Source organism: Zeugodacus cucurbitae, chromosome 4, assembly GCF_028554725.1.
Source record: "Zeugodacus cucurbitae isolate PBARC_wt_2022May chromosome 4, idZeuCucr1.2, whole genome shotgun sequence".
Lineage (NCBI taxonomy): Eukaryota > Metazoa > Arthropoda > Insecta > Diptera > Tephritidae > Zeugodacus > Zeugodacus cucurbitae.
Window position 1 is genome coordinate 53,038,510 of NC_071669.1, and position 15,263 is coordinate 53,053,772.

A 15,263-nucleotide genomic window follows, 5' to 3' on the forward strand; every position below is an offset into this window, starting at 1 on the left:
AACAATTAGTTAATGAATTAAATTGATCAATTGTTTCATTATACGCTAAATTTAAGACAATTCGATAATTAATTCCATTAGTAAATTGTTTAATTATACGTTGATTTAAAAATGATTAGTTAATTAATTCAGTAAATTATTTAAATTAGTTAATTGTTTCATTAAACATTCATTAGTTAGTTAATTTCATTAGTAAATTCTTTCAAAATACGTTGATTTGAAAACAATTAGTTAATTAATTCAATTAGTAAATTGTTTCATTATACTCTAAATTGAAAACAATTAGTCACTTCTTTCTTTTTAAGGTAAATTGAGAACAATTAGCGGTTGAATTATGTAGTTGTTAATTTTACTATTTATAAAAAAATACATCAGTTTAATGCATTTGAATATCCTTGAGGGAATGGCATAATAAATCGCGATGTCGATTAAACAATTTGACAGAAAGAATCTTTAAATATTTTGATACATATGAAGTAATTTAGGAGCCTGAAAATTTCTTTTGTGCTAGAACTGTAGGCTAGAAAATCCATTAATGTTTTCAAAAAACCCAAACCGAAATTTCATAAACTAAAGTTCAGCTTTTATATCTGGTCGGTCGAGAGCTATAAATATTTTTGTTTATATCCAACAAATTATCATTCTTAAGCGCTTAGTCATGGAAAATAAATTCGTCAAACAAAAATATATTTTATGAAAATAATTTTAAAAGATGGAAAAATTAAAAACAAAAAATCCATTAATAATCTGCTTAATATAAATTCGGCTATAAATTGGATAAAACTTGTCAGAGTGATTATTTATAGTTTTTAAAATACACTTAATACGCCCATTCAATAAAATTACGCAGAGCATATAAGTATGTGGGTGTATTTTTAGAGACACATTTTTTTTTATATTATTTGTTTGATATTGTGGTCAAATTGAATAAATATATACGATTTTATATAGAAATATTAAGCATTTGTTAAGAGGGCACTAAACAGCCTTCACAATCTAATATACGACCACTGACTGACCTTTTTGGAGGGCGAGAAGATGGCGGAATAGTTAACAGCGATGTAAAATATTAGTTTAATTAATATGCCAGAAATATATATTTGTATGATAATAAGATCATGCTGAGTCACATTTCTCTTAATAATTTTCATAGGGTGTTTTTTAGCAGCGAAAGAAAGGCGAAATGGTTTAAATAAACCTGATAAATTATTAATTCACTTTCTTAGTTCTATTATATAAAGTGACTATTCGTGGTTAGATAATGCACCGGATAGAAAGCGACCCAGACTGCAATGGGTCTCATTTTGTACTACTTTTCACGGCATCCATCCACCGCTCTCCCAATAATATTGATTTCCAATAAATGAGTCATCGATTGTCAACAACATAGATGCTTGGTTGGACAAATTCCACAAAAAACAGCATTTCGGGTCAAATCCCATAGCCTATGTGGTCAATTAGCAATCTCTTTTCAATATTCTGAGTATAAAAATGCTTGGAGCCTCTTATATATTATGAACATACCAAATACTGCACATTCAGTTGGAGGTGCCTTATTTTATAACAAACTAAGTCTTTATATAAGATTCACAACCACCTGTGCTCACCCTTAGAAATATCATTGGGAACAATTATTGGTTATTTTACAGCCATTTTAAAGTAATTATATAAGCTACAAAGGTTATCAGAAAAAATACGGTATGTACACACACTCTACTGGTCTAGAACCCCCACACGCTTCGCTTTCAATTTTCTACATAGCTTGCGCATCTAATTTCGCTCAATAAACGATATTTTTTGACAATGGACCTTGACCCGCTTTGAACACACACTGGCTTAATAAATACAAACCTAAACTATACTGCAACGCATTTTATTAACCCATTGTAAAATTAAAATTTCCAGAACGACGCATTTCGGCCTTCCAGTTACGGCCAATCGATTCCGTTGAAGATGAGACCTCATCCTCAGGCAAAGAAGACAGCTCACCCGAGTCTCCACGCCCCCAACAGCCCGGCGCACCACAGTATGGCCAATATTTGGCCATCAATGGGCATACACCACATCAGGGGCGTCCACGTACGAAGAAGCCACGTAGTAAATCATTGCAGCCACAATCAAACATAGTGCCCTGGCGTAAATCATCACGTCCACGACGTGGTCGTTCGCTAGACAAACAACCCTTCTTCCCCGGTTACAAGCCAGAACCGGTTAAATCATGGACTGAGGAAACGATAAGTCTGAAGCCGACACCAATCGAAAAGAAAGTAATTCCGAAAATGGAAGCCGCTAAGGTTGAACTCAAATCCATTAAGGAACAACGTAATCAAGGTTTGATGGGTATCGGCGCAACGCTCGATCAAATTATCGCTGGTAAGACTGAAAAGGAAGCCATTCCATGGATTGTGATGCGTGACAAATTGAAACATGTCGAAAGTGTACAACAACAATTGGACAAATTCGATTTGGATGAAGTGTATCTGCGACCAATCGAACAGCCAATCGTTACAGATCAACAAGCACCACAACAGGCGCAACAGGAACAAATTGAACGTACCAAAGAGATACAGCGTCTACGCAGTATGGAGAGTATTGAAATCACCGAGATGACGGAGCAGATCGAGAAGTTGATTACGAAACATCAAAAGGAAGACGCAATACCATGGAAGGAAATGCGCCAGCATTTGAAGAGTGTACAACGTGTCACCAATCAAATTGAGAAGTTCAAAATTGAAGAAGTAGAACTGCGCCATCTGCAGGCACAGACCTCAACCACAGAGGAAGTAAGTAGCGCAACACAAGGTACGGTCTCAATGTTGGTTGACGAGAGCTCTAAGGGCTCCATACAGAAGGTGTTACGCAAGGAGGATCTGCAGCAATATGAAGATGTCAATGAGATCCATAAACAACAGTATATTATAAGTGAAGATATTAATATGCTGAGTGTTGCTGAGCGTGAAAAGCTGGAGGCGCAACGTATCATTCAACAACAGCAACCCGTAAACTGGCGTCAAGGACGTAAAGTGCCCACATTGCAGCCACTCACCTCGACTGAGGATACCTCAATACTGAAGACTGGTCTAACGACACAAGAACAGTTTGAACAAAGCTTGCAACAACAAAAATACACCACCGTTGAAGACACAAAAATGATGAGCATTGAAGAGTATGAGCATCTGCAAATGTTGAAACGTACACAAGAAGAGAAGGCTGTAGAATGGCGTCAGCAGCGACAAACACAGGAGTTCCAACAAATTGAGGACTCCACCAGACTTTCGTTGCAACAACGACAAGATACGGAAGAACAACAATTCGCACAGCCACAACCGGCCTTGTGGGATCGTGGCAGAAAGAAGCCACAGCCGCAACAGGCACAACCACAAGCACCGCAACCCACACAGCAATATCCTGAGCAACCTAAGACTTATGAGGAAGCAGTGGATGAGCTGCCTGAGGAGCCGGTAAAACCAACCGAACAACCTACACCAGTTATGTGGGAACGTGGTAGAAAGAAGGTCACTACACAACAACAGCAAATCACTGATGTGCAACAAGTCACTGAAGTAGCTCAGCAACAAATCGTGGAACAACAACAAGTGATCGAACAAAGAGAATTTGTTGAAGAAACCAAGAAGACCAGCGTACGCAAAATAATTGCGCCACGTGAGCCTGAACAGAAACTAGAGCAAGTTGTACTCAAGCCCACACCACGCCCACGTCCGAAGTTGCCACAAAAGACCGAAGAAGTGCAATTACAAACATTGAAACGTACGCAGGCTACACATACTGTGGAAGAACAGCCGACCAAAGCCTACGAAGAAGCTGTGGATACACTTGAAGAAGAAGTAGTACCACAACAACCGATTGCACCCGAACCAGTATTATGGGAACGTGGCAAGAAGAAGCCCGCTAAGTTTGAGGAAGTTATTGCTGAACAACCAACGAAAACTTATGAGGAGGCTGTGGATGGACTACCGGAGCAGCCTGTATCACAAATCACAGAACAGCCACAACCTGCGTTGTGGGAACGTGGCAAGAAGAAGTCTACGGTGCAAGCTGAAGTAGTGCAGCAAGTGGCGCAACAACAGCAAACGATTGAGCAACAAACTGTGGTGGAAGAGGTTAAGAAAGTTACACGTAAAGTAATACCACAAGAACCAGAACAGAAGATGGAACAAGTGGTGCTTAAGCCAACACCACGGCAGAAACCCAAAGAAGCACCTAAAGCTGAAGAAGTCCAACTTAAACCAGCCAAACGACCACAACCAACACGCGCTGTGGAGGAGGAACAACAGCAACCGACGAAGGCATTTGAAGAAGCAGTTGATGAGCTTCCTGAAGAACCAAAACCACAGCAACCCGAGCAGCAACCGGTCCTATGGGAACGTGGTAAGAAGAAACCTATCAAACCTGTAGAGGAAAAGGTGGAAGAGCTACCCACTAAAGCATATGAGGAAGTTGTGGATGAATTAGTGGAGGAACCTATTCCTCAGCAAGAGGAGCAGCCACAGCCTGTAATGTGGGAACGTGGTAAACGTGTAAAACCACAGCCACAAGAGATTGCAGAAGTTGAACAAAAGGTAGAAGAGCATGTTTCGGAAGAAGTCGCCGTTGTTGAGGAAGTTAAAAAGAAGGCTACACGTAAAATTATTCCACAAGAGCCCGAAAAAGTGGAGCAAGTGGTGCTTAAACCTACTCCAAGACAAAAACCAAAAGAAACGCCAAAGGCTGAAGAGGTACAATTAAAGCCCACCAGACGGCCACAACCAACACAAGTTGTCGAAGAAAAGTCTCAAGAACCCACGAAAGCATATGAAGAAGCCGTGGATGAAATAATCGAAGAAACGGCTCAAGTAGAAGAACAGCCACAACCTGTTATGTGGGAACGTGGTAAGAAGAAGAAGCCTGCTAAACAGCCAGAGGAGAAGATAGAAGAGGTTCCCGTATTACAAACAAAAGAAGAAGTTGTTGATGTAATCGAGGAGCCAAAGCCTGAGCAACCAGCAGAAAAGCCTGTGTTGTGGGAACGCGGTAAGAAGAAATCAAAGCCACAAGAAGTTGAAGTTGTCGAAACCCAGAAAGAGGAAGTACAAGAGCAAGAAGTAGTTGAGAAGAAGAAGGTCAAGAAAGTTAAGAAACGCCCAAGTGTAACTGAGATAGTACAAACTGAAGACGTAACACCAAGTGTAGAAGAAGAAGAAGTTATTGAAGAAACACCAGAGGAAGCACAACCAACAATTGATGAAGAAAAAACGATGGAAGAGACAACAGAAATTATAGAGAAAGTCAAAATTAAGAAGGTGAAGAAACCTAAAGTCAAACCAGAAGAGGAAATTGAAATTACAGAAACTCCGGAAGAAATTGTGGAAGAAGCTGTTGAAGATGTCAGTATTGCAGAAGAAAGTGTTGAAGAAAAGAAACGTAAAATCAAAAAGGTAAAGAAACCTAAGAAGGTTAAAATTGCCGATGAAGTAGAAGAAATTCAACCTGAGGAAGAGGAAGAAGAAGAAGAAATACAGCCAGAAGAACCAGTACCAGAAGAAAGTGTTCCGATTAAACGTAAAGAAATTAAACCACAAGAGCCTGAACAAGTAGAAAAGGTGTCACTTAAACCGGTACCACGTAAGCAGTTACCCAAACCAGAGCAAGAGAAACCAGAAGAAGTCACACTTAAACCAGTTAAGAAACATATAGTTTCTGAAGATATACAGCAACCCACAGAAGCTGAGGTTGAAACTTATGAAGAAGCTCCTGAGAAAGTTGTGGAGGAAGTCATCGAAGAAGTAACGAAGAAACGTGTCAAGAAGAAGAAGCCCAAGAAGAAGGCAGTTGAGCAAGAAGAAGAAGAGGAAGTCGAACAACCCACCGAAGAAGTAGAAGAGGAAGAAGAAGAAATTGTAGAACCGGTACCAGAAATTGAAGAACAACCAATCGAAGAAGTTGTTGAAACTGAAGAGATTGCGCCACAACCTAAACCGAAAGCTAAGCCAATACCGGTCGAAGAAAAGGTGGAAGAAGTTTCACTCAAACCAATAAGAAAAGCTAAAAAGCCTCTGCCTGAAGAACAAACCATCGAAGAGGTAAAACTGAAACCCGTAAGACGGCCACAACAAGTGCCAGAAGAACAGCAGCTAGAAGAAGTAGTTCTGCAGCATGTGGAGAAGCAAGCAGAAGAAATAATAGTTGAAGAAAAGAAAAAGACAAAGCGTGTTAAAAAGCCAAAGCCAGAGGAGTTGCCAGAAATACCAGATGCAGAGCCGGTACAACTTGAAGAAGCTGAGCATTACGATATTGAAAAAGAACCGATTGTAGAAGAACCACAACCGCAAGTGCCATGGAAGCGTGGCGAAAAGAAGAAGCCCGTTGAAGAACCCATTGAAGAAAAACAATGGCCCACAGGTAAGAGAAAGCCACGAGCTGAAGAACAACCAGAGGAAGTCGCTCTCAAACCAATACCACAAAAACCAAAAGAAGAACCAGTGCAACCAATTAAAGAAGTTCCAGCACCTAAATTGGCGCCAGAAGAACGACCACAACCCGAAGAGGAAGAACTCGAAATCACGCCCATACCCGTTGAAGATGAAACTAAGCCACAGAAAGAGAAGCCAAAGAAAGAAAAGAAAAAGAAACCGAAATTGCAAAAGGCAACACCATCAGTTGATGAAATCACTGAAGAAATCGCAGAACCATTCAATGAGCCAATCACCGAAGAAGATCAAGTAGATGAAATACCGATTGACGAAATCAAGGAAGTGGCCGTATCTGAAGAAGTTTTACCCGAAGAAGAAGTCGTGCCAACTGAAGACCTGCCCACCACCAAGCAGAAAGCACATAAGAAACGCACAAAACGCCTAAAGGATGCATCCTTCGAAGAGCAGCCACAGCTGCTTGAAGCCGAAATTGTGGATCTTGAAGCTGAAGAGATCATAACACAAGAAACTTCACAAGAAGTCTCACAAAAGACTATAACACTTAAGAAGACCGAAGACAACCGACCACAATTCATTACCACCGAGCAATTAATCGAGCTCGATGTTGAAGATGTGCGACGTGGCATCGACATGAAAGTTACATCCAATATTGTTAAGAAAGAAACGCGGCGTATCATATTGGACGACAGTCAACCATTACCCGAGCTTGAGCTAATCACGCAAAAACGCATACAAGAGGGTATCGATATGCTGCCCGATGAAGAACTGATCGAAGATCAGACCGTGCCACAAAAGGAAGAGACCACAACATCCGAAGTGCAACGCCAAGAGCGTAAGTTGGTGCGCAAGAAGAAGAAGGAAATCAAACCACCACGTATTACCGAAAAGTTACGACCGGTCATGTGCACACCAGAAGCGCCCACAGAGTTGGAGTGCAAGATTGAGGGTACACCATTCCCCGAAATCAGCTGGTATTTCAACGATGTGCTCTTGTTCGCTTCGGAGAAGTATGAAATTACGGTAATGGAAGATGTAGCCAAACTGAAGATAGCCAAGGTCACGCCCAGCGATGTGGGCGTATACACTTGCGAGGCGCGCAACGAAGCCGGCGTAGCAACGAGTCGTGCCAATATCTTTTTAGGTGAGTACGGGGTCCACGCGTGGTGGAAATGCGAACATAGGGAATGGTACGCGCTTGTGAAAACTCTTTCGTATGACTTACTATATGGGATTATATGTTACCGTGTGCAGTGGCTTTTGAGTACTGTTTCTTTCTTTTCCACATATATATGTATATTTATTATAACTTCTATTTTGTAAGCCCATCTAATAATTCTTATGTATAAATAGTCTATATATCTCTATGTGTCCCTATAAGTTATTTACGCACAACACAATTTACAGTACACTCTGTACATACACTCAATATATTTGTAATTAAACCAATTTACTTGCTCTTGAAATATTCAAAACTCTAGAAAAAGAACAAGGCATTGCACCACAATTCACAAAACCGCTCAAAATCGAGTTCACCGAAGAGAAGGAACCCGAATTGTTGAGAGTCACTGTGACTTGTCAAGTTGTCGGCAAGCCAATGCCACAAGTGAAATGGTATCGCGGCACCGAAGAGGTCATACCCAGCGAAACTGTACAGACATTCTACAACGAAGAGACCGGCGATGTTGCTTTGGAGGTTATCAATCCAACACCGAATGTAGCGATCACATACTCAGTGCAAGCACAAAACGATTTCGGACGCGCTCTTGGCAATGCCAACATACTTAGCCGCGTAGACGAGGCACCATTGGAGGTATTGAAACCACCTAAAGTGACACCGCTGAGTGCACAAGTCATACCGACCGGTGGTACCTTGTTGTTCGAGGCCAAATATGAGGGTACACCACGACCGGAAATCGTTTGGTTACGCAATGGTCGTGAAATACAAATCAATGAGGATGTCACAATCGAGACGACCGAGACCACGACCATAATCAAGATAATCAATATGAATCGCAAACGTAGCGGTAAATATGAAGTGTGTGCTAAGAATACAGTTGGTGAGGCGAAATCTTCGGGTTCGGTAATGGTTACCGATCAAGCGCCCGATAAAGAGATTATACCACCACGTTTCGTACAGCCATTGCAACCGAAGTACTTTGGTGAAAATGAAGTAGCCATATTGGAGGCTGTTGTCACATCTGAACCACTCTCGTCATTCCAATGGTTTGTGAATTTGGAACCCATCAAGAGCACAAACGAATGTCGTATAGTTTCGCAGGCGAACAAATCGACACTATTGATTGAGAATTTCCAGCGTAAATTCGTTGGTCCGTATACATGTCGTGCGGAGAATGTTGGCGGTTCGGTTACATCGACGGCCACCGTTAAATTACTGGAAGATAGTCCGCAAGAGAGTGTGGAAGAATTCGAATCACCACGATTCGTTGAAGAATTGTTAGAGCCGATTACGGTAATGGATGGTGAGGCATTATTGCTCACCTGCAAAGTGGTTGGCAAGCCGACGCCGCGAGTCGAATGGTATCATAATGAGGAGAAAATTGTGGAAACCAAAGAGACGTTAATCTCACAGGATGCCGATGGCTTATGTCAGTTGCAAATCACCGAAGTATTCCCCGAAAATGATGGCGAATACAAGTGTGTGGCCAGCAATAAAATTGGCGAAGCGCTAACAACGACATTTGTTAATATACAAGGTAGAGCAGCAAATACAACGCAAACATTTTAAATCAATTCAATTTTTGCACAACACTAAAACCAATTAGAATTTACCACCATTACATAATATTACAAAAAAAAACAAAGAAACCACCTTTCATACAAACAATCCTTGAAATCCACTCGTCCATAGTTAGTGCCTGTCCTTGTTCTTAGTTCCAGTTCTTTGTGTGTCTATCTGTTTTCCTTAGCATAGTTTAGCGTCTTCTAACTATGTTGTTGCTAATTGTTGTATTTATTGTCTGTTTATTAAAAGCATGCACTTCCCGGAAGTGAACCACTATACCCACTATCCCTTTTCTCTAACTGTTTATATACTGTACGTCCTCTTAACCCTCTCTTTATCTTTCTTACTCTCGCTCTCTTTTTCTCTGTGTACATAAACAATTTCAGAGAATTCTTGTAATACTTTAATTTTTATACTATATACTAATTATGTTATATAAAGTAATCATTATTAGAATAATATTAGAAATTATCAATACAACTCACAACTAAATCCAAGATAAGAACCTCATCCAACCTTATGAAACACTTCTTAGTTTAGCTTTTTTAGAATTGAGTATGACTTTACTGACATGGAACGACTTATTGTTTTATTTTTGTCGAAAATAGGTCCAGATTGTATATATCCGATGACCGAAGTAAAAACAATTGTAGTTTTTAGACTTCCCTCTAACAAGATCCCCTAAATATTTTAAAACTGTATGAAGTTTATTCGCCGGGAATTATTCTGAGATTTTCTACCGGTTATATCACTGGATATCGAACTTTTTCTGAGATTTATGCTTACATTTTTTTCAATGAAGTAATGTTCCAAGACAGAAACGTTTTCAGAATCTCGTGAAAACTCACTCAAATTAACGCTTTAATCATGTATTCGGTAATTTAAGAACTAGAAAATTTGAGAAATTGAAGACCACTGATTTCATTGGATCAATCCTGATTCGATTTTATGGAATAGACTGATTTTGGGATCATAGATGGGTTTTGATTGAATAATGCAGGGCATGTATGAAGAATGACATATTATTATTTTCTGATTATCGGAAGGACTTGAAATGCCGATAACATATAATATAGGATGAGCTCTGGAGTCCACTTAACAATTCAAACGATTCTAGGAATCCAAAAAAAAGATCCCAAAATCGAGCAAATACCATAGAAGAAGAATCACTCGGCAAAACCAAGAAGTGATATAAAATTCGTGAAGATATGGAAGTTAACTGATATTCCATTTTTTACAAAAAAATGAAAAAAATCCAGAAAATGGAAATGGAAAATGGATGGATTGAAGATATGGAAGTTAAGTGATCCATCTTTTACAAAAAAAGGAAAAAAATCCAGAAAATGAAACAAGTTAGCTTAAAGAAGGTTTAAGTAGTAGATAGCTTTAAAAAATTCGGTTAAATTTGGGGGAATTTTCAGTAGATGGATTTAATAAAGGTTTAGACGAGTTTCTGAGTAAGAGTTACTATATCTCTAGGCTACTGTGAGTTGTGGAATAATTTCTAATATAGAAATAATATAAACCTGATACATGTTTGGTTAACTAAAGCAACCCTGTTACCTGCACATTCTCTACTTTGTTATTTGGAATGTGCGTGTTAGACTTGTTCCTTTATATAATATTATATAGTACCACTAATAGCGGGTTCCTCTATTAAAACAGAACTTAACTGTAAAATTAAATCTAACTAATGCATACATCTTACATTTTATAGCATTTGAATATATCCCCGATTCTGAAATCACTGGACTCACTGGCTCCGAAGAGGATCTCCTGGACAAGGTATGTTTATAGTAAAGAAAACGTAAAAAAACTATTTTTATTTATTCAAAATATATTTTAATTTACTCAAAATCGAATTGCAGACTCTTTCAATCGACGAACAACCACCGAAAATCATTAAGAAATTACCTGAAAAAATCGAACCCAAAGAGGGTGAACTAGCGAAATTGGAAGTTAAGGTTACTGGTAAACCAAAACCAAAAGTCAAATGGCTGCGCGACGACGAAGAGATATTCGCTTCCGAAGAATATCAAATCGAAAATTTCGAAGATGGCACCTCAGTGCTGGTCATCAATCATGTCTATCCCGATGATGTGGGCATCATTAGCTTTGAGGCGCACAATCCATTGGGTGTAGCTGTGACAACGGCGCTCTTTGCGGTCGAAGGTAGGATTTACGACAGGCGTAATATTTTTTATTTTAGCCGTTTATATTTTTCACGCAATTATGGAAATTGCATTTTTGTATTTTAATATAAAAAAAATTCTACTTTCCAGCAAGCAGCATTTATATTAAATCCTTATCCCAAAATTCCACTGTACATAAATTCCTAACCTCAATAGTATTATTTTACAACACATATACATTACAGTATTTTTAGGCTTAAGTTATTTAGCATAAAGTATTTCTAAGCTATACTAGCTTTACAAACACACATTTTTATACTTAGTAGACACTTCTTTTCACAGAAAAATACACACAAACACACTGGTTCTTACAGCTGTTTGCAAGCAATGTAACTAATTAAATTCTCTACTTTACTATTTTTTATTATGAAAAAAAAAAAATTGAAAAACATATTTAGGCATCGTTGGAACTAAGGACTACCGCAAACCAGAATGGGTAACGCATATGGAAGAAATGCAGAAGGCGCTTAAAGGTAAGCAGCAATTTTTTTTTCCAACTACAAATATATGCCAGTTTCTTGAGAATTGGCATAATTTTTGTAAATCTCTATCTATATATTGTCTGTGTCTTGTTATCCTTACTCTATATGAATATATATATGTGTATATGTGTTTTAATCTACTTCAACAAACAAATTAGCTATAAATCAAGCAAACAAACATCTTAATATTTCTCTGTTCCAAAAACAAAAAATTATTTAAAGAAAAAAATATGAAAATACCACACTGTCGCTATTTTCTATGTTGTTCTATCTACTTTTTCCAACTCACTACTGTTTTGTCCAAGTCCAACAAACTTAACTTAACTTAACTTGAAAAAAGTATAAGCGACAAGTGAAATTCACTTAAAATAATATTAAACATACATACAAGTACATATTAATATATGTATGTATGTCTGTCCTTATATATATAAATAAAGCTTTTTATGTGTGTGTGTAACGTAAAAGCTAGCACCATAAAGCCATGAAAAAGCTTACCCCCAAGCCCCATCCCATAGTGTGAAAATTATATATCAATACTAGCCAACCCCAAAAGCCCCTTTACAAACAAAAACAAAGTATACGCCATAAAACAGTTTTCGAACATTTTAGCATTACAACAACAACAACAGAAAAAACATTTTCGTAAAGTACCAACATATCTTTTTTACAGTATATACAATTTATGAAATCACTTTTCATCACAGAAACATTGGCATCGTGAATTCGAGACTAAACACGTAGTATTGACTAACAAATGAAAAAAAAACACAACATTAAAAAAATTATATAATAAAAAAAATTTAAAATTAATTAAATTTAAATATTAAGAAAAAAATAAAAAAATATTATATTTAAATTAAATATTAAAAAATATAAAAAAAATTTAATATTAAAAAAATTAATAAAATTTAAATAAATTTTAATATAAAAAATTAATTTATTAAATTTAAATATTAAAAAAATATATATATAAAAAATAAAAAGAATTATTAAAATTTAAATTAAAAAAAATTGAAATATTTAAAAAATAAAAAAAATATTATATTTAAATTTAAATATTAAAAAATATAAAAAAAAATAATAAAATTTAAATAAATTTTAATATAAAAAAAATAATTAAATTTAAATATTAAAAAAAATATGTATATAAAAAATAAAAAAAATTATTAAAATTTAAATTAAAAAAAATTGAAATATTTAAAAAATAAAAAAAAATTATTTTAAAACATTGGCATCGTGAATTCGAGACTAACCACATAGTATTGACTAACCAATGAAAAAACATTAAAAAATTAAATATTAAAAAAAATTTAAATTAATTAAATTTAAATATTAAAAAAAAATAAAAAAATATTATATTTAAATTTAAATATTAAAAAATATAAAAAAAATTTAATATTAAAAAAATTAATAAAATTTATATAAATTTGAATATAAAAAAATAATTAAATTTAAATATTAAAAAAATATATAAATAAAAAATAAAAAAAAGTATTAAAATTTAAATTAAAAAAAAATTGAAATATTTAAAAAATATTTCAAAATTTTTTTATGAAAAAAAATTGCATTACTAACAAATCTACTAAACAATAAAAAAGCAGAAAACAAAAAAGTAGTATTTGGAAAATTTTGCTTTTATAACAGTATATATCCCATTCCAAACATTTGTTGAAACTCCACTTATCAATTAGCGCTCTTTAAAACACTACATAATGATCACTAGCTTTTACGGTGTTTTAGTTACATACATATTGTTTTGTTATTGTCACTAATATTTTTCAGCCTACATTTCGCTTCATTACATACAAATACAATATATTCTCATAAAGAGTGGACAAATTCATAATATTCTTTTTCAAACAGACAAACAGTTTCACAAATATTTCTAAAGATTTAGCATAACATATAGAAACTTACAGCACACTGAAGACTTGCCACACGTCTCATGTAAGTACCCTCGTACATAAGAAATATTTAAAAGTAAGAAGAAACAACTTTTTGTAGACAAATAGACACGAATAGTGCAATAACAAGGAATGCATAGCGAAAAAATTTTACTAATTTTTATGACACGAGCTTACAGTTCATTAAGAACTTTCAATACGAATATATTAATAGGCATATGACACTTTGATCCTAAAGGAGGACCTCCCACCTATATCTAAGACAAACTAAAAGTCCAAAAATATATTTTTTTTTTACATTTTTTATATATTTCTATATCAAGCAAAAATAAAGATTTCCCAAATAAAAGTTAACTTCATTAGCAGTTGAGTTAGAACTCTTTGATAGTTTCAATCGTAATACCATCTTTCAGTAGAAACACTGCCAAAGTGATTCATTATTACAAAATTGCCAGATTTTGTATGAGTATCGAACTTTGTCTAGAATAACTAATGTTTCAGTCTTTACGTCAGACATTGTATGGCTGTGTTTAAGAAATATGTTTTGGAAAAAATATTCATTCAAGGAATGCCCTAAAGATAGAGTTTCTACCCAGATAATACAACATTTATTGAAACTGAGGACTTAGAAACTGATCCATAGTGAAGAAAAGGCTACACTATCAATAAAAGATACTCAAAACATGTTGAAGATCACATTTCAAAAATTTATGTTAGGAGTCTTCGTCTATATGTTCCTGACAAACTCTATGTATAACATTGATTTTAAATTTCTTATAATTATTTTGGAATGATGTGATTCCAAAGAAGAGTTTTTATGTTCTTACCTTTTTACGAAAGGTAGTTAGTGCAATAATCAGTTAAATAAAATCTCTAAATTGTTTTAATAAATCCTTAAAATTCGAAATCTTCAGTTTATTTCCCTAAAATATGAAAATTATCTAAAAATCAAGAATACGCCCATTTTATGACAATGTTGACTCCGAGAATTTTTCGACATTGGAAAATTTAGTAAATTGTATAGATTTTTGGACATATATGAAGGTTGTAAGACACTTCCCGAACCTAAGCAACTGTAATCAATTCAGTTTTGCTATCGAGGTCTTATTACAACAACAACATAATCTTATGTATAACCCTAAGATCCTTAAAGTACTTCAGTACTCTTCACCCTAAACTGCTTCCTTAAATGTTACATGCAAATATGTATATAGCTACAACACCACTGAACCCGATCTTAAAGTATTCGAATACAAAACACAACCATTTTCTATATGTCTAGTATGTAGCACACCCAGTACCCCTCCAAAATCTTCAATCTAGTTGTAAGTAAGCGCTGTAAATGAGCTTAGCTTCAATTTAAAACTTTGAAATTTGCAATTTTCTTTGCTTGTAGCCGCTAAATGCTCGCCATCGATAGTAAATGAGTTGCGTGATTGCCGTGCAGCCACCGGTCAAATTGCCAAATTCGAAATTCAATTTGCCGGAAATCCCAAACCAGGTACAGT

At 35.7% G+C, this 15,263-nt stretch overlaps 1 protein-coding gene across 1 annotated transcript in view; it reads left to right on the forward strand.

Annotated features, from left to right (window-relative positions):
* The window catches only part of LOC105211083 (titin), a 115,772-nt gene that overhangs the window by 40,639 nt on the left and 59,870 nt on the right, over positions 1-15,263 (forward strand). The window contains exons 16-20 of the mRNA XM_054228878.1: positions 1,906-7,572; positions 7,910-9,145; positions 10,892-10,959; positions 11,043-11,346; positions 11,765-11,839. Coding sequence (XP_054084853.1) covers positions 1,906-7,572; positions 7,910-9,145; positions 10,892-10,959; positions 11,043-11,346; positions 11,765-11,839 — 7,350 coding nt within the window. The remainder of the gene's footprint in view (positions 1-1,905; positions 7,573-7,909; positions 9,146-10,891; positions 10,960-11,042; positions 11,347-11,764; positions 11,840-15,263) is intronic.